General features: G+C 36.7%; 1 protein-coding gene across 24 annotated transcripts in view; it reads right to left on the bottom strand.

The window, feature by feature from the left end:
* The window catches only part of SOX6 (SRY-box transcription factor 6), a 701,644-nt gene that overhangs the window by 486,176 nt on the left and 187,968 nt on the right, over positions 1-27,500 (bottom strand). For 7 of the 24 annotated variants that reach the window (XM_074275188.1, XM_074275189.1, XM_074275194.1 and 4 more), the window contains one exon: positions 10,688-10,788. The exons of 11 other annotated variants lie outside the window; for them this stretch is intronic. In XM_074275188.1, coding sequence (XP_074131289.1) covers positions 10,688-10,704 — 17 coding nt within the window. In that variant the 5' untranslated portion in view covers positions 10,705-10,788. Of the gene's footprint in view, positions 1-10,687; positions 10,789-14,999; positions 24,835-27,500 lie in introns of those variants that run through there. 6 more of the 24 variants (XM_074275212.1, XM_074275213.1, XM_074275221.1 and 3 more) reach the window with 3 other exon arrangements.

The following is a 27,500-nucleotide window of genomic DNA, read 5'->3' as shown; positions in this document are numbered from 1 at the left end:
ATATTCCTGACTCCAGGGCTAACACTAGCCATGCATCACACTGCCCCCAAATTATATTTATGAATACATTTTCCAGGCTATCATGATCATATTTTATTTTATCTGCTCCCTTTTTTACATTCCAATGGATTGATATTATCTCATTCCCTCCAATGATAAAGACTGGGATTCATACATTCCATTAGGAAAATTTTGTTAAATACATATATAATCATAGCATCATAGATTTAGAATTGTAAGGAACATTAGAAGTTACCTATCCCAGTCCCTTTATTATATATTTGAAGAATTAAAGCCAAGAGATCTTAACATTGTCTTTATCCATAAGGAACCCTTCCTGTAAGAGGAAATTCAACCATAAGAGCAAACCAGAAATCATCAAAGTAAACAAGACTTGAAGAAAAAAAAAAAAAAGAAGAAACAAAAAACAAACAAAAAAAAAATGAACGGGTTTGCTCATTGATCATCTTTTCTCCCTAATATAAAATTTCGTTTTCATAGACAAACTTAAGGACTCATTCAGATACTTAAACTTTAGTTTTATAACCATAATCTCACAAAGATTCCAGTACATTCTCCTGTATATGAGCTGAAGAAGACATTCACAAGGTGAAAAGAGAGTTTGAACACTTTAAGAAATGACTGTCAGGAAATGAAGCCCTCCCTTGGGGGCAGCAAACTTTAAATAATTTGTGAATCAATTAACTGGCGACTCTCTACATAACACAGATTTCACACTCTCAGGTCACTGCATTATCAGCCTGATACGAATCATAACATTTTGGAGAAAAGTTCATAATTGAAATCATTAATTAATTTAACAGGACTTTTAGTTATGCATTGCATTACACAGCTGTAAAGGAGCAGAGATTAATTAGTTGTTTCTCTGACAATTTTCACTGTAGTTATGACTTGGTTACAAACTTTTCAACCTGTGAAGTATGTTATGCCAGGTATCAGTTGGAAGTGACCAAGTCAAGCAAAGTATCAGAATCTATCATTTATCTCAACATGATGATGATAATCTAAGATATTTTTCTACAAGGAAAAAAGTGACAATTTCAAAGTCCAACCATCCCTTAGAAATGAAAATCACAACAGGAATGCACTCTTAAAATGAAGTAACAAAAGTAAATGTCGCCACCATATCTTCTCTTCAACAAGCTAATAAAGGAAACCTGCAATCAGAGTGGTTTGCATGTCCAGAACTTTAAAGAGCAACGTGAAGGAAAACCTATTTAATGTGACCAACAGCATCTGTACATTACAGTTCATCTCTAATACTTAAAATCTCTTGCTTCTTTCACTCAATTTAGGTGCCACTTTCTAATACAATTTCATTCTGTTCCTCTTAGGATTAGAGCTCTTTCCCTTGTCCTCAAATTATCGTATATAAATTTCTCTCATTTCGTGTAATAGAATATACGCTCTTTGAAGGCAGAAGAATCATTTGGTTGTTTTGTTGGTTTGGTTGATTTGTATTCCCCAATCAGAAAAACCATGTCTTACATAAAGAAGGCACTTAAGAAAAGCTGATTGGACTAGAATGGATTGAATTAGTTAAAGTTTCACCTTTTAAAGAACTGGGCCTTTTGACACACCAATAAGTTGGTTTAGCAAAATTAATCAGTTAACAAAGTTTAGGAATAAATTAAGAAAAACTCAAAAAAAAAAGTAGTCAATCATTCCAAATATACTATCCCAATTCCCTCCTTGCCATCATATCACATCATGTGACATAGCATTGTGGCATCTTTTAATAAATTAATTTTACATTTATTATATGATAGGTGCCAAATATAGACAACTAAGATGCTAATAAAATAGACAATTTATATTTTTCCTAGGAAAGTTTTATGGCTGAGTTTTACTGTATTCAGCAGGTAGAAAATGAACTTTCTTTTTTCAGAAGCATGTCAGGAAGTGCCAATTTTTTTCTGAGTGCGTGTATCATATATGTGTATATATGACTATAAATATTAACTATATAAAATATATTTCTCATAACAGGATCCCACCGTATTCCAAATCTAAACCTAGTACTAATCAGGAAGCTATGAAAGTGCAGGAAGAAATCTCAGAGGTCATATACTCATTTGCACATGAGGAAGCAGAAGTCCAGAGAAAGGAGCATTCTGTCCAATGTCTCACAGGGAGTAAGTAATAGATTTGGGATTCTGATCCAGCTCCTCTTACTCCAACTCCTGGACTATTTCCATTGAATCATATTGATTCTCATAAGTTGGAGACTGCATCTATTCTACATCCACTCTTTAAAAAAAAATAATAGTCAAAAGTCTTGATGAAATTTGGGATCAAGCAGATAATTGAGATGACTCTTCAGATGGCCAGCATATTTGGGTGAGACAGATAAAAAATACTTCCAAAGTACAATTAATTTGTCATTAAGTTTTCATCTGCTTTCTCTCAAAGGTTCCCTTAAATGAAAATAGTAACCACAGTTTTGATCAGGAGCTTTCCTTATGCTCCAGGTAAGTATCCAATCCACATTAAAAAATAGATTGGCAAGAAAAATGTTTTCCTTTTCCTTTTTCTTCCTCCTCATAATTAATACATTATTGTCATCCACAAAGACAATAACCTCCTTTTCCATTGTTTGGTTTCTACTTTCTCTCCCTTCAATCTACCTTTAACTTCATTGACTAAATATTTTTTAATGATGTATAAATATGGTTCTATTGAAAAATCTTCAGTGTTCCCTATCATCCACTAAGGAAAATTCAAGCTCCCTCCAATCTAGTGCTAACCTCCATTTGTAGATTTATTTCCTGTTACCTTTTTGACATATGTAACTAAGATGCATGTGACCAACTACTCTCTCTTACCTCTACTGCAAATATGTCCTGTGTTTCTACGACACAGAGCCTTTGTTTCCATTGGGCCCTCTGCTTGAAATGTCTTCTCCACCTTTGACTGCCAAATTCTTACTCATCTTTGAAAGTCCAACTCAAAATTCAAAATATTACCTGATCCCTTTGGTCAGTATGGACCGTTCCCTCTTAGAACTTATACAGTATTTTGTTCTTTAACTCTTTTAATGCACTTAACATGTAATTGCCAAATATAGCTATGTGGTTATACTCTTCCCACTACTACTATAAGCTCTTCCTCAAAGGCAAAGATGCCTTACATAAGCTTTACAACTCTCCAGTGCCTAGCAATTAATGTGTGATGAACAATGAACCTCTGTCATCCTCTGTTAGAAAAGCAAGAACTGCGTAACAGGGCTCCTCACGATTTTTCCTACTAAGTTCCCCATTCCCAAAAAATAGCACACTGAAATCAAGAGAAGTGATATTCCATCTTGTTCCAATCCTAATCTCCTCCCAAATGAAATGTTTTAAAGCTTCCACTTAGCTCCCAGTTTTAAGTATTATGTATATTCTTGTGCAGTGTAGAGAGAGAGGGATTTAGAATGAAAAGCCCTGGGTTCTAATTCTGCTTCACCATTTATTATCTGGGTAACTTTGGGCAAATCCCTTCAGCTCCCTGGGAGTCATTTTTCTCTAGTTGTGAAATTGGAGATTTAGATTAAATTATCTCTAAGGTCCCTTCAAGCTCTAGGAGTCTAAGAAGAGACCACCCACACTTGGAGTTAGGGACTACATAGCCTAAGTACATAAGCAATTGTCTTTACCTTGCTCTGATACTGACTGGGAGGTGAAAAGAAGGGGGAAACAGGGAGAAGGAGGGAAATTGAGGAATGAAGGAACAACTCCACCATTTCAGCCATATAAAGAACTTGTAGAATGAAGAAATTCAAATCTTAACTCAGACATTTAATACTTATTAGTTGGGCAAGTAGCTTAACTCCAATTGCCTCAGCCAAAAAAACAATTAATTGGGAAATAATTAGCCAAATTAATAAATTACAAAAAACAAATGATGTCAAGGTATGGTTTCAAAGTCAATATGCCACCATATGAATTCTTTTGATGGCCCTGTTTCTATTTTCATTTGACACCACTGGGCTGAAACACCTTTAACCTTCCAGCTCTAAACCTAGAAAAACTCCCCCACCAGAGGTGTCCATTGGTGCCTTTGCCCAAGGTCTTCTAGGTATAATCAGCAGCTGGACAGACATTCAAATCCCCCTCAGGCTTGAACTAGCTGTGTGATACTGGGCAAGTCACATAACTTTTTTCAGATTCAATTTTCTCATCTGTAAAATAGGGATAAAACAGCATTCACCTTCCAGGATTGTTGTGGGAATCAAATGAGATAATGAATGCAAAATGGTTTGCAAACTTTAAAGTGCTGTATAATTTTTTGCTATTATTATTAGTTCCCAAAAGCTACTTATCAATAGAGAATAAGCACTGGCTGGTGGGTCCAATAAAGCTGGAAAGTCTTTGAATATGACTCTAGCGAAGGGCTCTAAATGTTATCCAACCTAAGTACAGAAAAGCCTGCAGCCAGGAGGTTGACCATCAAGTGATTTGATCCTGGCAACTCCTCAGTGGCAGAGGACCTACAAAAAAATCACTGATCTTGCACAGTAACAGCTGAGTTCAAATGTAACTGCAGACACTTCCTGTCTGTGTGACCCTGGACAAGTCACCTCACCCTGTCTGCCTCAGTTTCCTCATCTATAAAATGAGCTGGAGAAGGAAATGGAAAACCACTCCAGTATCTCTGCCAAGAAAATCTCAAATGAGATCACAAGGAGTCAGACATGACTGTAACAACTCAACAACAGCAGCAACAACTTAAGAGTTTATTCAAGTCATAGAATGTGAAGGAACTGAATTTCAAGAACTCTTCCTTGTAATGGTTTAAGGCAGTGGAACCTGTGGAGTGTTTTAAGCTTCCTGAAATAAGTTGGCTGATGCTGATCATACAGTGTCTCCCAATATTGGTTTCCCAACTTTGTATTTCTCATTTTCCAATTTGTCCTCTGCACAACTGCCAAAATCATCTTCCTAAAACATGTCCAACCCACACAAGCCCCTTGATCAAAAAACTGAACTGTCTCCCTATGGTCTTTCAGATAAAATACAAAATCTTTAGATTTGGTTTTAAAGCCCTGCACAAAGTGGCACCAACCTACCTGTTCTGAGTCATTTCATGTTATTCCCTTTCAAGCACTCTGCCTGCTAGCCACCCTGGCTCAATTACTATTCCCGGAACTCAAAATGCCATCTCCACCTTGTCTGCCTTCACTTAGGCTTCTAATACACTGCCTTCCCACCGATTAGTCTTAGAATTCTGAGTTTCCTTCAAGGATCAGGTCAGGAACTACCACCTGAGTGAAATTTTTCCTGATCCTCCCCCAGTTGTACTTTTTCTCACTTCAAATTATGTTTTATTTACTTATTTGTATAGAGTATAAGCTCCTTGAAAGCATGAAATGCTTTCCTTTTTTTTTATTGTCCTTATGATTAGCTTAGTTCCTTGCACAAATTGGAAGCTTAATGAGTATTTATTCAATTCAGTTCAATTTATATTCACATATAATCATTCCATCTAAGCAGAATTTGCAAATGTTTAATGTTCATCTTTAGTGTATTCTAATAAAGAAAACAAAAGGAATAAAATTTTTTTAAAGATAGAAAAATATGCCCTATTCAATGGGTCTTAATTTGGGAAAGAGAGCACATTGATCTTGTATGTCCTCACTATGCCAATTTGACAGATATCGAAATTTGGGGATGTGCTGAGTGAAATGAATAGAACCAGAAGATCGCTGTACACTTCAATGCTGTATGAAGATATATTCTGATGGAAGTGGAAGTCTTCAACATGAAGAAGATCCAACTCACTTCCAGTTGATCAATGATGGACAGAAATAACTACACCCAGAGAAGGAACACTGGGAAGTGAATGTAAACTGTTAGCACTACTGTCTATCTACCCAGGTTACTTATACCTTCGGAATCTAATACTTAATGTGCAACAAGATAATGGGATTTACACACATATATTGTATCTAGGTTATATTGTAACACATGTAAAATGTATGGGATTGCCTGTCATCTAGGGCAGGGAGTAGAGGGAGGGAGGGGATAATTTGGAAAAATGAATTCAAGGGATAATGTTATTTAAAAAAATTACTCATGCATATGTACTGTCAAAAATTTATAAATAAAATAAAAAAAAAGAAAAGAAATTTGGGGATGGAGGTGGACCTTGTCCACAGTGTCTTCATGTATCAATGATACAAGGATGAACTCGGAGCATAAAGAAAGCTGGGGGTAGCCCTAAAGAGAAAGATTCAAAGGAATTCTTCCTGCAAGGTCACCATGAAGTAGGGATATTAGCTATAGGAAAATTACTTGATTAATAAAGATTCCCTTGTCTTGTTTTACCCAATTTAAAGTTTGTAATCCACATCAAAGCCTGTGGGGAAGTAGGTGGGATCATAAGCCCAAGTGATTACATAAAGACTCTATGAAATATTCCTGTGCTGAAAGAAGTGAAGGAATATTTCTCTCTCATCTTTTCTGGATATAACTCACAATTTTACTGTCCACACATTACTACAGTTTATGTGTGTGTGTGTGTGTGTGTGTGTGTATAACATATATATATATATATATATACACACATATATGTATATATAATATATATATATATTCATTTGCAAAAGACTGAAGCCCACACCATAACTTATATGCAGTTACATGACCCTCCAAAGTCAAGTATTCCCCTCCTATATCCAGCCTTCCTCATCCCTCCAATGGGCCATATTCTCCCTTGTCCCCCCACCCTGAAAGGCACTTTGTATTTATTTTGTATATGTGACCAGAGGAACTACATTTATAGAATTATTATATATAGAATATAAGTCCCTTGAGAAGGAGGGATTATTTCATTTTTATCCGCAGTGTATAGCATGGTGACAAGCACATAGTAGGCACTAAATAAAATACTTGTTGAATTAAATGTATGTATTTAGCTTATTTATATGTAAAGTATCCCAAAAGTCTTAGAGTAACATGAAGTTTTTATCAACAGAAAATGCACTAAGACTTCTGGAACATCTTGGATATAAACATATCCATATATATCCATAAAGGGTCTAATTTACTTGTTCATAAACAATATTCATTCTGTATGGTAAAGTCACAAAAGGACAGAAATCTTATCACATTCATACACATTCATTTACAATACTCAACAGAGCACAGAATTATCCAGAGTCTCTGAAGGATGTTAAAGGGTCTTCTTTAACAGCTCTAAATGATAAAGCTTCCATGACCATATTATTTTTAAATGAATATTTCTATTATTATATTTCATCATAATAGCAGATACTTTTATGGCACATAAAGGATTCTTATCCACACCAGACCTATGAGTACAAATATTATTATCCTCATTTGACAGATGAGGAAATTGATCTCAGACAGGCTGTGATTTGCCTAAGACCTTATACCTATTAGGTGGTAAAGTCCAGACTAAAACCCAGGTGTTCTGACAGCCAGTTCGAAACTGCACCAAACTGCCTCAAACCTTCCTCGCTTCAGAATAGCTCTATGTACATATCATGTAATACACTTTTACCTTACACTATATTCTGTGGTCTCCCTGTTAGGATTGGTTTGAGAGTCCTGAACTTGAGTTCAATGAGGCTTCGATCTGACTTATCTGACCATTTTTAAAGTCTCCTCTGGAGCAGCATCACATGGTAATAGCATACATCCTAAGCAAACCTATCTCTACTTATAATCGTGTAGATGCAAAGATTTGTTTATATTCAATGTGGCAGAAACTGCCAAGGACCAAAACGAGTTTTAGGGTTAAATCTTTGAGTTTCTCATTGGTGATCTTAAGCATGTTTGATGTAGCAAGTGTAATTTTTCAGAAAGATAATCATATACACCAGAAGTTCTAAACTTTTTTTGTTTTGGTTTTAAATATTTTGATAAGCATCATTCCCTATGATTTGTCTTCTTTGTAATCCATATATTTTATTTTATGCATTGAAAAGCATTCAGATAACAGGTCTAGAAGTTTCACCAAACTGCCTTGACAAAAATGGTTAAGAATTCATCTTGCAGACTCAATTGTCATCTGCCCAAGCAATCAATCTTAGTCATAATCCCTCAAAGATTAAAGTGAATTAAAAATGGATGGATGGAAGGTAAAAAGGAAGGAAGGAAGGAAGGAAGGAAGGAAGGAAGGAAGGAAGGAAGGAAGGAAGGAAGGAAGGAAGGAAGGAAGGAAGGAAGGAAGGAAGGTAGGAAGGAAGGAAGGAAGGAAGGAAGGAAGGAAGGAAAGAAGAAAAGAAGGAAGGAAGGAAGGAAGGAAGGAAGGAAGGAAGGAAGGAAGGAAAGAAGGAAGGAAGGAAGGAAGGAAGGTAGGAAGGAAGGAAGGAAGGAAGGAAGGAAGGAAGGAAGGAAGGAAGGAAGGAAAGAAGGAAGGAAGGAAGGAAGGAAGGAAGGAAGGAAGGAAGGAAGGAAGGAAGGAAAGAAGGAAGGAAGGAAGGAAGGAAGGTAGGAAGGAAGGAAGGAAGGAAGGAAGGAAGGAAGGAAGGAAGGAAGGAAAGAAGGAAGGAAGGAAGGTAGGAAGAAGGAAGGAAGGTAGGTAGGAAGGAAGGAAGGAAGGAAGGAAGGAAGGAAGGAAGGAAGGAAGGAAGGAAGGAAAGAAGAAAAGAAGGAAGGAAGGAAGGAAGGTAGGAAGGAAGGTAGGAAGGAAGGAAGGAAGGAAGGAAGGAAGGAAGGAAGGAAGGAAGGAAGGAAGGAAGGAAGGAAGGAAGGAAGGAAGGAAGGAAGGAAGGAAGAAAGGAAGGAAGGAAGGAAGGAAGGAAGAAAGGAAGGAAGGAAGGAAGGAAGGAAGGAAGGAAGGAAGGAAGGAAGAAAGGAAGGAAGGAAGGAAGGAAGGAAGAAAGGAAGGAAGGAAGGAAGGAAGGAAGGAAGGAAGGAAGGAAGGAAGGAAGGAAGGAAGGAAGGAAGGAAGGAAGGAAGGAAGGAAGGAAGGAAGGAAGGAAGGAAGGAAGGAAGGAAGGAAGGAAGGAAGGAAGGAATCTTTCTTTGGTAATTTCTTAGGTAATGTAAACCTAAGCCATAGAGGTTAAAAATGAACATTCTCTAGGAATGATAGGAAATCATGTCACTGCAGTACTCAATAATATTCAGTATCTCAATATCACTTCATTGTGTGCCTTAGTCTGGCTCTCCAGGAACTCCATACTATCTTCCTCAATTATCTTTTTTTTCTCTTCTCCTATATAAATCCCATGTTCCAGACAAACTGGCAATGTATACTTTTCAAATTCTTACCTAGTCTTCAAGTCCCAGATCAAATATGATTTCCTTCAGGAGTCCTCTCTGATAACAAAACCTCTTCTCCCCAAGGGAACATGACTTTTCTCATCTCTGAATCCCCTAACACTTTGCACCTCTCTCATGGTACTTTTTCTTCCTTGTATCATAGTTGTGTGCCTGCCTTATTTCTCCTCCCAGAATGCAATCTCCTTGAGGAGTGAGGTTCTGTATTATTTCACTTCATAGTCTTAAGAGTTCAATTCATTGCTTTGTGTATAATAGGTGGTGAAATTAGTAAATGACTGGATTTTTAATTAATTCAGCTTCTTGGTGTGTTTGTGTGTGTGTGTGTGTGTGTGTGTGTGTGTGTGAGAGAGAGAGAGAGAGAGAGAGAGAGAGAGAGAGAGAGAGAGAGAGACAGAGACAGAGAGAGACAGAGACAGAGACAGAGAGAGACAGAGAGAGAGACAGAGACAGAGAGAGAGAGAGAGACAGAGAGAGACAGAGACACAGAGAGAGACACAGAGAGAGAGAGACATACAGAAAGAGAGAGAGAGACATACAGAAAGAGAGAGAGAGAAGAGACAGAGAGAGACAGAGAGAAAGAGAGACAGGGGGAAGAGATGGAAAAAAAAGAGAGACACACTAACTTGGAAAATGTATCCAAGATTCAAGCTAAAGCATCCTCTATAAACTCTCCTTTCTAAAAATACTTCTTTTTTTCCCAAGACTTAGAGAGAGGGGAGGGAAGAACTAGGCAAACTATCTTCACAGAGACTCATTCATATAGAATAGTACATAGGCTGAGGAAGCCGATAGCCCCCATATTACCTAAGATGTGGCCTAAGAATTTCAGTGGCCACATTTTTTTGAATGTTCAAAATGTTCTCAAACAATTTCTCCAATGTCTGACGCACATAAACAAGTTTTCCTTCAAAACCAGGCATGATGGTCATTTTTTCCTCCTTTTTCTCTTCAACAAACATAGTTATTGTGGAAAATGAAAGGAAAATTCCACTCTTCATTCATGTTTGAGCTCCTCTGTTCCACTAGAACATCACATCCTAACCAGTAATGTAGCATAAAAAGTAATTCTACTTATGTCCATGTTTTTTTTCCTTATAAAGGAACCTGTAGTATTTTCAATAAAGTGTCTGCTTTTTTCCCTCTCGCGCTGTTCTGGTCTGGGTTTTTGTTTTGTTTTGGGATTTTTTTTTTTGAGATCAAAGAATTATTTGATCAACAGTGTCAATACATATTAATAAAAATGTGCTATAAATGATTCCCAATTTCAGGTGTCTTTTTCTTTGTCTTTTGGTTATGTAGGTTGATAGGTTCCTTTTGATGGCCATTTCTTTTCTGGACCCAAAATTTAAAATGTTACTGGAACTGAGGCAGAGGATTAACAGTTCAATACATAATTCTCCATCAGGAACATCATTAAGCATAGAACTTACCTTCCTAATGGTCTCATGGAGGCAAGCCCTGGGTTTTATATCCTGAAGCATAAGCTTAGTTCTTCTTTGTAAATGAAGGTGACAATTTCAGCTCCTCCTCCCTCCAAAACAAACAAACAAACAAATACTTTCTCTAATGGAAACCAGAAAATATGAATTAATGGAATTTAGTAAACTGAACAACCATCAGCCACCTAGGCCCAGATGATGTTTTTTGTTTTTTGGTTTTTTTTTTTATTTATGTTTTTGTTTTATTTCTGATTCACGGAATAACCTGCTATCTTTTGGACTGCACTACAATTACAGAATTTCAAATAAATCAATTCAGCAAGTATTTAATTATTATGTGTTAGGTACTGCTAGATCTGAGAAATATAAAGACAAAAAATACCAAAAAAGGTAGCATTTCTGCCCTCAAGAAGTTTGTATTTCTGGGGGAAAAATACTGTGTACGAAGATAATTAAATCTAAAATGAAGACTAAGTAATCGAGGGATGCAGGATTAACAAGGGGATGAGGCAAAGAAAGGTTAGTTTGGAGTGCTGAAAAAGTGGGAGACATGCCCACCCATCAGAGATTTTCTAAATTAAAGACAGGGTGCAACATATCAAATGACTCCCCCCCCCCCTTTATGATCCCGCTAGAAGACTAGGATTCTATGAATCAAGCAGTGGTTTAAGATGAAGAAAAGAAAAGTTAATCCCATTAATAGGGTTGAATACATCTTCCTTCTCACATTCCAGAAATTCAGGTTCTTACAAATAGGAGTCTCTAGAAGATGCCGCAGGAAATGTCTGATCCTGACAGCTCTTTAGGTTTGCCAAGTAGAGGGAAAGGCAGCCACTTAACTTTAGCACTGGGCCAGCCTTCTGTGGTGTGAGTCAATCTACATTTTTTTCCTTCCCTTTTAGAGTGTGGAGGGTACAGAGGAATAGAGATGGCGCATCCTGTTTCAAATCTAACCTATTTGGTGGTCGGTAGTCAGTCAATTCAAGAAAAGAGCTAAACAAGCCATGCTAAACAGTCATATTACTGTACAGAAATGCAGGGTCTTATTCCATGTCAGGGCCTCCCACAAAGACACAGTAGAGATTGGAGGGACTTTGATAGGGCACAAATAAGTTGGGTTAGATGGCTGGTCTCAGCCAGTACAATGTACATACCGGAGAGTCCTACTTGTCGGGTACCCAACTGCATTACTAAGATTACAAAGCCGTATTTTTCCCTTGGAAGGCCTTAAGTCAGCTAACTTTTCAATTTGCCAAACTTTTTCAAACACCCTGGATTCAGAAAAATACAAAGTTTATGTTGCCAGGCACTTTTCCCCCTCTACTTTCAGTCTATATGTGTTCTAGGGGAAACTAAATTCTTTCTGACTCATTTGCCTGTAACTCATCAAACCGTTGTTTTCTAACAGCCAAAAGCCAAAAGCTTTGGAGCCATTTTAAACCCACTCCTGGCCCTGGCCATGGTTTTTTTCCCTTAGCAACAGAAAAATTCACTTTTCCAATGAGCAAATCAGAACCCAAAGTGAAACGTTTTGGTGCAAACTGGTATTGTTTAAAAAGACTACATATGGCAAAGGGATTTTTCCATTCTTAAGATGTCTCAAAAGGATGGCATATTGAGAAATAGCTCTGGGATGAGACACTAAGTATTGGGAGCATAGTTATTGTCATCTCTGTCTACTGGCCTAGACAGTATACTATTTGTGCTCAATATCTTATATCAAGTGAAAATAGGTATGTCTCACATTTTTATGTGATTCTGGCATTATCACCAGAAAAAGCAGTTGCTCTTAGCAGTAGTAACAGTTTACCAAGATAGGGAGGAGATGCTGGGTTAGCTGGACTGTTTCTTTTTTTCTAGTCTGTAGTTCACAGATCTAAGTTTAAAAACTGGCCTTTTCCTATTCAAATCTATGAATTGTGCTTAGCCAATCAGTTTAGATTTGCTCATGCTGAGGAGAATAGAGAGCAATAGAGAGCAACATTTTCTAGAAATGGAAAGGGCTTCTAGGGGAAATCACAGTATGAGAATCTGAGTTCAACCATTCCAAACAGAGTACTATGGCCAACCACATCCAAAAAAATACTTGCCAATTTGCTCAGATGCTGCTTGAATCTTCAACAACTAGGTGGGCTACTTCTGCTCTTTTTGTTTCTTTTCAATCAGCTATATTGGAACTTCAAGACCCTGTCTGTCTTCATTCATAGCCAACTAGAAAGTTCAATCAACAAGGCTATTTGGATCACTTCTGGACATAAAAAAAATTCTGTCATTCTATTCTTTCTCCAATAATCTAGGCAAATAGCTGGGAAGAGTACACATCTTCCTGAGTGGGTAAATGATGAAGGAAAGTTTTCATAGTTAAGAACTCAATCTCTATCTGTGTTTGTTCTGAGAGTCACAAATAATGACTGAGGTGCTTTTTAGCTTGTAAATTGTGCTAGACATATCAAATGCATTTCTGAGTATGTTGGTTTTGACCGAATCTCAGCAATAATTTTTTCCTTCTTCTATTAAAGAGATCTTCATAACTACAATTGGAAGACTATCTGCCCACCTGCCTTCCCTTTTTTTAATGATATTTTTTCCTACCAGGTTCATTGAGGCATATGGTCTGTAGATCATACAATTAAATATGTTTGCCCATCATATTCCATCTAATGAATAACCATAATAATGACCAGTGGACTACAGCTATTAGTTTAGTGATTTTTTTGACTTATTTTAAATCTTTCAGAAATACTTTTGCATATATATGCATATATATATATATATATCTGGTTACATGTAATTATATCTACATACATATATGTGTGTATAGGTGTGTATGTGCTTTATGCACATCTCTGCTCCTTTCCTTGAGACATTGGTGATGTGAACGATCCTTCAAATAGTGGAAAGAACTTAGAATTTGTAATCCAAGGGACTGGATTCAAATCCTGATTTTGTAAATTACTACTTGTGTGTTCCTAAATAAATCATTTAATCTAATCTCTGTGGGCCTGTTTCCTCATTTTTAAAGAGAGAAAGAGAGAGAGAGAGAGAGAGAGAGAGAGAGAGAGAGAGAGAGAGAGAGAGAGAATGGTAGATCAAAGACCTCCAAAACCTTTAATCTCTAAGACTTTATATCTACAATAACTCTATGAATATCCTTTGTCTACTTCCCTCCCAGCTGTTGTGAAATAAATGATGATAACAATAATGAAGATGATGATGTCAGCTTACTTTGTATAGCTAATTGTACAACTCTTTAAGGTTTGTGAGGTACTTTACAAATATCTCCATATCTCCCCATTTTACTGATGATGAAACTGAAACAGGCCTGGGTTTAGTGACTTGCCATCACTCAACTCATATTCTGTGAGATTACATTTGAACTGAAGGTTTCCCGGTCCCAGATCCAGTTTTCTATCTCTACTGTATCACCCCAATGGTCTGGGCTGCATCAGAAAAAAAGGGATTTTTTGTCTCCCCAATTAAAAACTCAGTATTAATTTTCCCATAGGAACATTGCAAATAGTAATGGGGTTCTCAGGATAGAGCATGAAAGTTCATTTAATATATAGCATAGCTGAACTACAGTCGCATCATTTGCAATATACTTTTTTGGTAGGAAAAAAAATGTGCTCCAAATCTCAAACAACTGACTTGCACACTTTGAGCATGTCATTTGAGAGTTGTGGACTGATTACCTAATCTTGCAATATATAAGTACATACACACACATACATAAGTTTTTCAAGGAAATTTTCCTTAATCTCGGCAAGCACAACACCTGCTTCTTCTCCCTAGAGCAGTAGCATTGAAGATGTAGGCCATGGGAATGACATCAGCATATATAATAATCTAGGTAGCCAAACCTCTGCCTTCCATAAGTAGGCCTCATGATTCTCCTAGTAGGAGAACTTTAGTAGAAAATAGTACTAAGTGTTAAATGTGAAAGTTACCAATTACTGCCTTATTTGCTCTACCTGCAGTCCAGGAATTTTAAGTACGTGAGAACATTTTTATAAGCTGAATGAATAGATAATTAACATTAGCCATGGCCTATTATTAATATGTTGGCAGCAAGGATGATCTCCTTATGCCAATTCTGGATAATATAGGAAATGAAGAAAATATCAACAGTTTCCAAGATTATTACAGCTTTCTCATCAACCTAAGCAGCTCAGACATCTCCTGGCCCAAAGTGTCTAAGTTGAATGCACTTGGGAAGCTAACCCAAATGCAAGCTTATCTATCCCCCATGCAAATGTCAGTGAGGTAACCAAATGCACACTTACCCATCTGTGCATCTTATTACCTTGTTTTCATCTATGAGCAAGACTGCATAGATCCATGAGCAAATCCTCTGTGCAAAGCTTTTAACACCTGGCATTAGAACTTTCCATGAAGTCACCATAGGCACTGGATTCCTAGGTGCCCAAGAGATAGACAGCAAATTCAAAGATTTAGAGCAAACTAATTCATCTTGGGAAGGCTGGTTCTGTTGACAGGCGACAACAGATCAGGAAGGAAAAAAGTGGATGTAAAGACGTGGGTGTTTGTGGAAAAGAAAAACCAAAGAATTGCTGTCAGGAAATAGGACAGAGTTTCATTTGTCTAAAAAAGCTGAAAAACATCAGGACTTCTGATGAGATCATAGAGAACACAACTGAATTGTGAACCAGTTTGGTGTCACTATTATTTTTCAAAAAAGCACCGTATTTAGACTTCGTCGCGTTTGGATGGAAGAGTCCCAGCTAGCACTGAGTGCATCTTCACCTTCTTGCTGGTCTCTCGGGGTAGGAATCTCCCAGCAGCTGTTGGTCTTGGGTGTCCCACTCCAAAGACCTCTTCCCTGGGTGGATGTGCTACCCAACACCACAGAGCCCATGTCATTCACTCAGTCTTTGTCTCTTCCTGCCGCCTATCTCCTGCCATCATTAATCTCTTTTTACCAGCTTGCTGCATGCCCTGCAGTAACCCCTAATCATAGAAGTTACAGGCTATAATAACAGGATTGCCAACCACTACTTCTACTTCCACTAAGGCCTCAGGGTCACTTGTCCGATTGCAACAATGGGAACGACTCGTCATAATGGGTAGTAGGCATTCTAACCAATTGTGACAGCCTCTCCTAGAGACTTATGCACACGGTGTGTCTGTGGCTATTGTGTCCATAACACCAACTAAGTGTTTCATGTACTATTGACCATATATGATGACTCTGGTAGTGTCTATACACGCACCTGCATGCCCCAAGTCTCAATAGGACAAGAGCTAAGGCAGCCCAGTGTACCTGGAGTCAGGAAATCTTGAATTCAAATGTGGCCTCAGATACTTACTAACTGGGTGACACTGGGAAAATCACTTACTCTTTCTCAGCCTCAGTTTTTCTCATCTGTAAGATGGGGACAATAAGAACACCTACCTCCCAGGTATGTTATAAGCATAAAATAATAATAATAATAAAATGCTTTATAAACCTTAAAGCACTAAATATTGATAATTTTTGCTTACAAGTATGCCACGCAGACGAGATACCCTATGACATTCTATAATGTAAATTCTTTTCTTTGAATGGCTATACCTCTAAGCAGAATAGACCACTTTTCAGGAAGACCAGGGGGTGATCAAAAATAAACACATATAAGTCAAGAGAATAAGACTATGTTCTCTTTTTGCTCCTAGTTTCATAAAAGCCTGGACATGAGATCTCTTTAGAGCAATTAAAGTCTTCCTTGGGAAGCAATCTTATACTATACCTCTTCACAAATAAAAATTAGCTTAGGTATTTGAGTTTCAATAATTGTTGTGCCCTTTTCACTTCAAACAAATTTCAAACAAAATTCAAAACTTGAATTTTCCAATAAAGGAAAAATGATGACAAATTTTCTGTTCAAAATCTTATCCCATTCTACTGAGATGAGTATCCTTTCCCAAAGAATGCAAATAAACCCAATATTGGCCTTTTTTGAATACTCTTTATAAAGGCTAAGATACCCAAGCAGTAGGACTTGCACTAGAATGGCAATTCTTAAATTTTGGGGGTTCCTTAGAGAAACTTCAGGGGATCTGTGAACTTTGATAAAAAAAAAATTACATAATTATTTTTACTAACCTCTACCTGAAACTTAGCATTTCCTTCAATTATTTAAAAACTATTCTAAGATGCAGTCCATGGGCTTCACCAGAGTGTCAAAGGAGTCTATGACACAAAAAAGGTTAAGAACTCTCTGGTCTAGAGATTCTAGATAATCTAAAGATCATGTCTAGTGATTAAAGCAGGAATGTGGAAAAAAAAAGTGACTTCAAATGCGACATAGAGGCTTTTTATTTTCTCTGAATGTGGTATAAGGAAGAACTCATATTAAGAGCTATGCTGCACCGAGCATGAGACAGATACAGAAATACCAGTTGGCACACCATAAAGAAATTCCTACAAATTAAGGGACTGTGTCCCAGATTCTGTGGACTGTGGAATGAGTATGACCTCAATTTGGGACCAGAAGACTCTGCTGTTTATGGGCTGGGGTACCTTGCTCAAGTTTCTTTTCCCCATTCTGGGATTCAGTTTTATCATCTATAAAAGGACTGGGATCATCTCCAGGGTTCCTTTAGCTCTAACACTCTGATGCTTAGATCTCCACTCACACCTACACACCTTGAGGGCTCTCCTTCTTTGAATACTCCAGACAAGCCATGGAGGGCATCCTGCAAAAATAGGAGATGAACTAAAACATTCCATGGCAGGTAAAGACATTTGCTTTCACTAGGATAACATCTTCTTCAAAGTCCTTGCTCTCATGGCATAAGCAGGATAGGTGATGACATCCAATGAAATATAGCCTTTATTCCCATATTCCTGACACCCAGAGATACATAACTCACTCAGCTCTCATGAATTATTTTCTCTGAAGTCATAAGTTCTTTATTTTTTTTCATTTTTGGAATGTCATTGCCACCTGTGCGGAACAGTTAAATGACTGAGGGAATAATGGGAATGTCATTATTCCAGGCCGCCTAATCTCATTCAAGGACTCAGGCAAAGAGTTACCACATGAGCCAGTTGAAAAATATTTGTTTTACTTCCATTTCCCAAAGTTAAAATTCTTCAGTTTAGTTTCTATGCAGCCCCTGTGATTGTACATGAAGGCCTATCTCCAAATCTCAGCCAAACTGTCAAGGACTTGCCTAGGAAAATGATGGAGGCATGGCAATCCCGTATCCTACCAAATAATTTCCCCAACTCTAATTCATTAGTGACTTATTCCAAAAACATATGAATACTTGCAAGATGGTTAATCCTCATTAAAAACTAAGATTACATGACATAATTACATGTAAATAAGAAAAATGAATTAAACTCTTACCCTTTCCTATGTCGGGCACTCCGTTGTGAATCATGTACACAATTAGAGTTATATTGCTAAGCTAAAAATATTGGTAAAGATCTAAAAATGACAAACAGTGCCTTTTAAATTAATGTCTTATTAGTTGAGTGAAGTACACTGACAAAGAATAATTTATGCTTATTCAAACTGCTCTCGACATCTTCAGGTGTTTCCAAATGAGCTCACAGAAGAGTGATTAAATGCATCTGATAACAAGCCACACATTGCTGAAATTACTTACCGCCTCATTTTATGATTAATTAAACATGTAGATTAAAGTTGCAAAAGAATTTAGATTAATGAGCAAGTTAAGTCTTGCTGATATAAGTGAATTGGGAATTGGATGCTCTGTGGAACTTTATAAACATGCATTTTATAATGAGTAAGACAAGGCTACATGCAGAATCCTGGCCACCAGGGCCTTTTGACGATGCAGTCTTTTTTAACATGGTTTGACAGCTTTCAAATAACATTCTACTATAGGCTTTAAACTTTGTGCATTGCTGTAAAAGACGAGGCTACATAACTCATGTACCAGGAGTGCGATTATTTCCAAGCTCTCCAAGGTAATGACCCCCTGTAGCAGCAGCTGCTCAGAAAAATTACAAGCTCAATTGTTATTTTAATCAGAGATAGTTTAGTAGTTAAAAGCAGTTATGCAACTTGTAAAATTATATGACATTTCATCAGTAGCTTCTCTCCAACACGCCTTCATCCAAAAGAAAAACCACAGCCTCCCAGAGAACTTATTAGTAAAGCAGGGTGCTCAGTCATTCATAAAAAATTCAAAGCCATTTATTAGTGTGGTTTCTGTGCAAGGCAAGGTAATGTTTAAATTTATGACGACTCTTATCAGCTCCAAGAGTATGTCAAAATATCTGCTGGGGTTTGCTGAGTATCCAATTTTTCTCTTTTAAGATCAGCTTTACCTAATCCAAGTAGCTTAGTCAGTGTCAAAAGCCAAGTTGGACTTTATGATTTTCCAGGGCAAAAGCAATTCAGGTTGTTCATAGAGATGTAATGCAACCTCGGCTGTGCAGGGATGCTCAGGTAGAATTGAAGTGAGTTAGTTGCTAAACTAACTCATGGTTTATAATAGATATGTTTTATTCCTTCAAGGACAGTACAATGCCATTTATTGTACCTAAGCCTTACAGTACTCATGACCTGCTTCACACTACTATGGTTCCCACTGAAGGGCTCAATTTGCTACCTAAAACATAACTCCAATTCCTTTCTTATATGATTCCAGAACTTCTACATGATCAACTTTTCCAGCAAGAAAAATCCTTTCTATTTCTAAGGGCTGCAACATTTTTTTTCTTGTAATACATGAAAAAAATAAAAATAAAGGGAGAAGCACACAGAAAAATTGGTTTTATGATGAAGGCAGCAGTTGAGAGTCATATTAATTACATAATTACCTACTTGGAATTTCATATTAATGGGAATACAATACCTTTGTGGCTTTCATTGGACTTGCTGATTAAATGTCACTAACACTATAAGAATTTGAAAATGTCTTTAAAAAGTTAAAACATGCTGTGTACAGAAGAGCCAACACAAAGTACTAACCTCTCCCTTTTAATTTGCTTATTTCCGCTTACTTTTATTTAAGTCAATGCCTTTCACTGAGTAATCTAAACCACATTTCATCACCATAGAGAATAACTTTAAATTTACAGAACTCTTTTCAATGTTCAGCATCATGGATATCTAGGCAGTAGGTGAAGAGAATGATAATGGATCCCATGTTTAAGGTTGAAATGGGAGTCTTTCTTCTTTGTACATAGACTTAAATTCCTTGTTTCAATTCATCAGATAAAGAAAAGTAGCACAAAAAAATTTGCAAAAAAGCAAGAAAAGAAAAGAAAATTTCTTTTTCAGCTTACTCAGAGGCAAACTGAGCAGGAAGTTTCTTAAATGCTACTCTCTTGAGGCCCAAAGTCTTACTTTGCAGGCCTCCTAGAAAAGAGGACAGCTAGACAATTCTATCCTTGGAGGCGTGTCTTTGACTCTCACTATTGCTGCATCATTTCCAGGTCCCACTAATCACAGGGTGTGTCTTGGGTCTATTAATAATTTAATAAAAATTATGTTGTTCCTATGACAGACCTAAAATGCAAGGCAGATAAAATTACTTCCAGATGAAAGGGATTATTTGAAAATAATTTTAGATCCCCAACATTGAGAACATTTAGCCATCATACATGTCCACATTTTGAATAAAATTATCTTATTTCAGACATTTTAAGGGCATACTCATATACATTTGGTTATTAAGAGTTAGAGCTTTGTCTATTATGTGGGGACCAAATACAAAGATACTGTGTGATGAATTTAAAGAATATAAGAAGAATGATTTATTCCATCTCAACTAAGTTTGACCAAGAATATGCTTTCTTCCATCTCCAGTGAAAAGTAATGATTTAAACTCTAAGTATATGATACCAAGATGGCGGTTTCTTGTTATGAGTACATTTGCTTTCTTTCTCAAAGGCATGCTTCTAAAACACAAGATGTTTGCCAATCCAAAGAGAGAGATCCAGTCCCTGGATTTTACTCACAGACTTTGTAAAGTACACAAATGCCCACCAGAGACAGAAATGAGACCACTGAACTAATTTTCACAGGTGAATCAGCCTAGGCTTGTCAAGGTGAAATGCGAGTGCATTAATAGCTACAGTGCCACCACATGCTGAATTATTAATACTCTCAGGCTCCTTTGCTTCAGTCCATGCCAGTTAGACAAGGAGTGTGCTCTGAGGTTCATCAAAACTCAGCCTCTCAACACATTTCCAAGCATCCTAGAGGCAACATGACTTGAACTGAAACCAAGCTGCCTCCCAACCAAGCAAATTACCATCAGGACCCAGACTGAGGCTGATAAATGCAAAAGAAGAGCCTGTCCACAGGGAAGGCAGCTCTTGATTGCCAGTTGCCACCCAATGGCAGATCTTTGCCAGCTCAGCAGCCAGCGCAGCTGAGGTGCCAGGCAGGTGATGAGAGGTGGCTCTTCATTTGGCAGGAACAGAAAGACGTGCTGCACCTGTTTGCTGGGTGTGAAAACGCTTTGAAATATTCAGCAACAAAAGACTGAAAAGTGATGCTGAAAAGTACATCCAAATGCATCCTGTCTCATCCCTTGCTACCCTCTTGACTGTGTAGGTTTGATAGTTGTTTTTGTCAAACCAAAGGACTTAGTTTTCTATAAGAATCTTACCTTGCATTTTTGGGTAAGAAGTACTTTCTCAAAATGATCCATTTTCTACATTAATTATTCTGAAGCCACTTTTAAAGCTCCTGTGAGGCCCAAAACTGTTTCAGAGGGAAGGATAAACTAATAGCCATCATCTATTACCTATTTTGGGAACCCAAGGGATAAACTGTTAAAAGCCAAATGTTGTCACATCTTACACTTGTGTTTATAGCCCACAATTTCTGTGATGAGAAAAAGAAGGGCGCGAGGGAGGCAGTAGAATATAGTGGAAAAAGCATTGAATTAAGGGTCTAAAGACTGTGGGTCCTCCTTGTATGACCTTCAGTGGGTCACTTCACTTCCCAATCGTCAGATTCTTTTGCTCTACAATAAGAGTGATAATACCCAAAGGATTATTATTTAAAATCAAATGGGATAATAATGTAACACACTTTGGAAAACTTAAAGTTCTACATAAATATAAACTACCATCATTATTTTTATAATTTTAAACAAAGATAATATAACACCCATGAAATTGTATTCAAGTATAAAAGAAAACATCATCCTCTCTGCTCAATTTGCCCAAAATTTGTTTCTTTAACATGATTTCCCCATAATTACATCCTTTAAATGCTTGATAAAAAAGCCACAATCATAAAATAATCCCCACGGTCTTAATCCTAGGTCAAAATGGAAAAACTCAGGGAATGCAAGTGTGCATATGAGAGACTACCTCTAAGAAATCATAAGATGCACAGAATTCTAGGTATGAATGTGGTGTGAAAAGTCATGTCTCCCACATATACTCCAGCAAGGAGGAAAAAAGGGCACTATATCGAATAGCAACAAATCCAAAGAGATACAGCAATAAGCTTCTTCCTAAAACTGCAACAACAGCAAAAAGCCAAGAAGAAACCACAATTGTTGGAAAAGACACCCCATCAGGAAAGGTAGTATAAGATCAAGAAAATAGCTCACTTGAATGGGCTTGGACAAGGCGTTACACCGACACAGAGAGTTCTCCAAGAGGAAAGATGGCCCAAAGTAGAGCCCAGATGGGACAGGTCCAAGAGAAGATGAAAAACCACAGCAGTGCTTTGGCCAGAGACAATCAATTACAGAGCTCTGACCACAGGAGAGATGGAAGCTTACAGTAGCAGCCCAGGAAATAGAAGTCAGAAAAAACCTCAAATCTGATCATCCTGTCCAAGATTGGAATGGGGGCGTATCTATGGTGAGAATGACGAAATGAATGTTTTAGAATGGACGAAACTTTACCCTAATTATAAACTCCCTGAAAATTAGAATAGGCCAAACAGAATTCAATCATTCCATAAGACAAGAAATATTTGAACAAAGAAAAAAGATAAAAAATAGGAGAAAAATGTAAGTTATGCCTATTCTAATCTCAGAATATAGTACTTGAAAAGGCAAAAGATAAAAACTTATCACCAAAAATAACTTACTTTACTAGCCTGAGTATAATTATATGGGGGAAGAAGGGAGGAATGAGTCTTTAATGGAATAGAAGGCTCTCAAGCATTCCTGACAGAACTGAGTTGAAATTCTGAATTACAAACACAGATATCAAGAGAAATCTAAAAAGGCAAATATATTTGAGCAATTGGAAGGGGCTTAATGATTAAAATCATTTTAATGGGGGAGAGGTACAAATGTCCCTTTAATGTCCAGATACATTCAAGAATCACAGAGAGAATTAAGACAGAGTGACTTAAAATGTTGTGTTCTGTTCTAATCTTTTAAATATGTATTTGACCCTACTCTGGGCCAGGCACAGTACTAAGCCAAAGGCAACAAAGGAGCCAAAAGATAGTACCTGCCCTCAAGGAGTTTACAATCTAATTAGGAAAGGAATGAGAGGGGAAAAAAGGTACACAAGAAGACTACACAACTATGGAAGAAGGGTGGAGGAAGTATGCCTGATCTTAACTGAACCTAATTAAGGAGAGTGGATTTCATCTAGTCTCAAAAGAGAAGCATACAAGGATAAGAAAAAAAAAAAAAAAAAAGAAAGATTTCACAACAAAAGTAACACCAGGGAAAGAGTACATAACAGGTGATTCTTAAAAGGAAAAATGAAAATATTGACCATAAAAATGTTCAAATCACAAATAACTAGAAAAGAGAAAAGTAAAACAACTCTGATACATTACCTCAAACCTAAAGAGTAGCAAAGATAAAAGAAAATAGTGAGGCAGCTAGATGGTGCAGTGGATAGAGCACCAGCCCTGAATTCAGGAGGACCTGAGTTCAAATGTGGCCTCAGACATTTAACACTTCCTAGCTGTGATCCTGGGCAAGTCACTAACCCCAATTGCCTCAGCAAAACTAAATAAATAATGATTGTTGGAGTAAATAGATAAAGATAGGCATTAATGTGGAGCTATCAATTGTAATAAATTTTGTACTCCCAAAATCATTAAATTGAACATACCCATATTCTAGCATTACCACTATTAGATATATACTCCAAAATGCCAAAGAAAAAAAAAAAAAGGAGTCATATATTAAAAATATTTATGGAAACATATGTATTTTTATAGCAAATGACTGGCAACTAAAACAGAGTGCCCATCATGGCTAAAGCCAGAAACTAGATGTGTGATCCTAGACAAGTCACCTATGTTTTCTGACCTCTTTCATCTTTAGAATTAGGGAGCTGAACTAGATGATTTCTAAGATCTCCTCTAGCTCTAAATTTGTAATAATATGAATATGACTATTAATTATACAAGTTACTATTTTGATCAAGAAAAACATAGAGATGATTCTAGGTATCATGATCCCCAAGGTATCAACAAGGCACAAACTCTGTCATATCTTAATATGGTGGAAGGGTTTGGAGTATAATCCTGGCAGCAGAGAGTGACTGCTTTTTGAGGATCAACCTTGTTAAGTAAAAAGAAACTCATCACTGGTAGACTGGTGAATTATTTGGTCACACCAACAACTCAAGAAATAAAAGCAGACACAAAACTAGTTTCCATTATGTAACATCCAGATTCTGTTCTATATCAATAGTGATCATGGTAGGGGAAAGGGCAGAAGGTGCTAAAAAGGTTAGTGTTTAGAAAGTCTATAAACATTACTTTCACTGTTGATATTCTCCATTCTCTGAGATTTTTGTCCAAAAATCATTAAAATGGCATGTTGCTAAAAAATTAAATCATCTAAATATTAAAATTTTTGCTATAAAATGAAATCAAATGACAAAATGAAGTATCAGATCATTGAATCTCCTACATAAAAGGGATAGAAAATTTGGTTTTTTATCATGCATCCAAAAACAAAAAGAAATGTGTGAGATGTACCAAAGATAAAGATGTACATAAGATAAAGTAGAAGAAATCTAAGAAATCATAAGCCTTTATGAGTTAAATCAATATATCTATTAATATTTGTTGACTTCAGTACAAAGTTGAGTATAAGGAAGGATGGACAAAAAAAGTGTTGGAAAATATAAATCACTCTGCTAAAAAGCTATTAGAAATAATTCAGAACTTTAGCAAAGTTGCAGGATACAAAATAAATCCACATAAATCCTCAGCATTTTTATACATTACCAACACAATCCAACAGCAAGAGATACAAAGAGAAATTCCGTTCAAAATAACGGTCGATAGTATAAAATATTTGGGAATATATCTACCAAAGGAGAGTCAGGAGTTATATGAGCAAAATTACAAAACACTTGCCACAAAAATAAAGTCAGATTTAAATAATTGGAAAGACATTCAGTGTTCTTGGATAGGCCGAGCGAATATAATTAAGATGACAATACTCCCTAAACTCATCTATTTATTTAGTGCTATACCAATCAGACTTCCAAGAAACTATTTTAATGACCTAGAAAAAATAACAACAGAATTCATATGGAACAACAAAGGGTCAAGAATTTCAAGGGAAGTAATGAAAAAAAAATCAAATGAAGGTGGTCTAGCTGTACCTGATCTAGAACTGTATTATAAAGCAACAGTCACCAAAACCATTTGGTATTGCTTAAGAAATAGACTAGTTGTTCAGTGGAGTAGGATAGGTTCACAGGGAAAGATAGTGAATAAAAATAGCAATCTAGTGTTTGACAAACCCAAAGATGCCAACTTTGGGGATAAGAATTCATTATTTGACAAAAACTGCTGGGAAAACTGGAAATTAGTATGGCAGAAACTAGGCATGGACCCACACTTAAAACCACATACTAAGATAAGATCAAAATGGGTCCAAGATTTAGGCATAAAGAACGAAATCATAAATAAATTGGAGGAACATGGGATGGTTTACCTCTCAGACTTGTGGAGGAGGAAGGAATTAGTATCCAAAAAAGAACTAGAGATCATTATTGATCACAAAATAGAAAATTTTGATTACATCAAATTAAAAAGTTTTTCCACAAACAAAACTAACACAAACAAGATTAGAAGGGAAGTAACAAATCGGGAAAACATTTTTACAGTTAAAGGTTCTGATAAAGGCCTCATCTCCAACATATACAGAGAATTGACTTTAATTATAAGAAATCAAGCCATTCTCCAATTGATAAATGGTCAAAGGATATGAACAGACAATTTTCAGATGATGAAATTGAAACTATTTCCACTCATATGAAAGTGTTCCAAATCACTATTGATCAGAGAAATGCAAATTAAGACAACTCTGAGATACCACTACACACCTGTCAGATTGGCTAAGATGACAGGAACAAATAATGATGAATGTTGGAGGGAATGTGGGAAAACTGAGACACTGATGCATTGTTGGTGGAGTTGTGAAAGAATCCAACCATTCTGGAGAGCAATCTGGAATTATGCCCAAAACATTATCAAAGTGTGCATACCCTTTGACCCAGCAGTGCTACTACAGGGCTTATATCCCAAGGAAATACTAAAGAAGGGAAAGGGACCTGTATGTGCAAGAATGTTTGTGGCAGCCCTTTTTGTAGTGGCTAGAACCTGGAAAATGAACGGATGTCCATCAATTGGAGAATGGTTGGGTAAATTATGGTATATGAATGTTATGGAATATTATTGTTCTGTAAGAAATGACCAACAGGAGGAATACAGAGAGGCCTGGAGAGACTTATATGAACTGATGCTGAGTGAAATGAATAGAACCAGAAGATCGCTGTACACTTCAATGTTGTATGAAGATGTATTCTGATGGAAGTGGAGATCTTCAACATAGAGAAGAGCTAATCCAATTCCAATTGATCAATGATGGACAGAATCAGCTACACCCAGAAAAGGAACACTGGGAAATGAGTGTAAACTGTGAGCATTGTTTTGTTTTGTTTTGTTTTGTTTTGTTTTGTTTTGTTTTGTTTCTCTTCTCAGATTATTTTTACCTTCCGAATACAATCCTTCCTTTGCAACAACAACAACAACAAAATCGGTTCTGCACATATATATTGTACCAAGAATATACTATAAGATATTTAATATGTATGGGAATGCCTGCCCTCTATGGGAGGGGGTGGAGGGAAGGAGGCGAAAAACTCAGAACAGAAGGGAGTACAAGGGATAATGTTGTAAAAAAAAAAATTACCTATTCATATGTTCTGTCAAAGAAAATGTTATAATTATAAAAATTAATAAAATAAAAAAACTAATTAGGTGTCATATTTCAATCAACTAATCATGACTAGATGATCAATCAACTTGTTTTTTCTACTGGGCTTTTATCCCAAAGAGATCATAAAAGAGGAAAAGGGAACTACATGTGCAAAAATTTTTGTGGCAGCCCTCTTAGTAGTAGCAAAAAACTGGAGACTAAGTAGATACCCATCAGCTGGAGAATGGTTGAATAAATTGTGGTATATGAATATTATGGAATATTATTGCTCTGTAAGAAATGACCAGCAGGAGGAATACAGAGAGGCCTGGAGAGACTTACATGAACTGATGCTGAGTGAAATGAGCAGAACCAGGAAAGCATTGTACATGGCAACAACAAAATTATATGATGATCAATTTTGATGGATATGATTCTTTTCAACAATGAGGTGATTCAGGCCAGTTCCAATAGTCTTGTGATAAAGAATGCCATCTGCACCCAGAGAGAAGACTATGGGGACTGAGTGTGTTTCACAACATAGTGTTTTCACTCTTGTTGTTTGCATGCATTTTTTCTCATTTTCTCCCTTTTAGATCTGAATTTTTCTTGTGCAGCATGATCATTGCAGAAATATGTATTGAAGAATTGCACATAT

Source organism: Sminthopsis crassicaudata, chromosome 6 (assembly GCF_048593235.1).
Source record: "Sminthopsis crassicaudata isolate SCR6 chromosome 6, ASM4859323v1, whole genome shotgun sequence".
NCBI lineage: Eukaryota > Metazoa > Chordata > Mammalia > Dasyuromorphia > Dasyuridae > Sminthopsis > Sminthopsis crassicaudata.
Note: the sequence above shows the minus strand (reverse complement) of the source record. Positions and strands in the feature narration are given on the sequence as shown.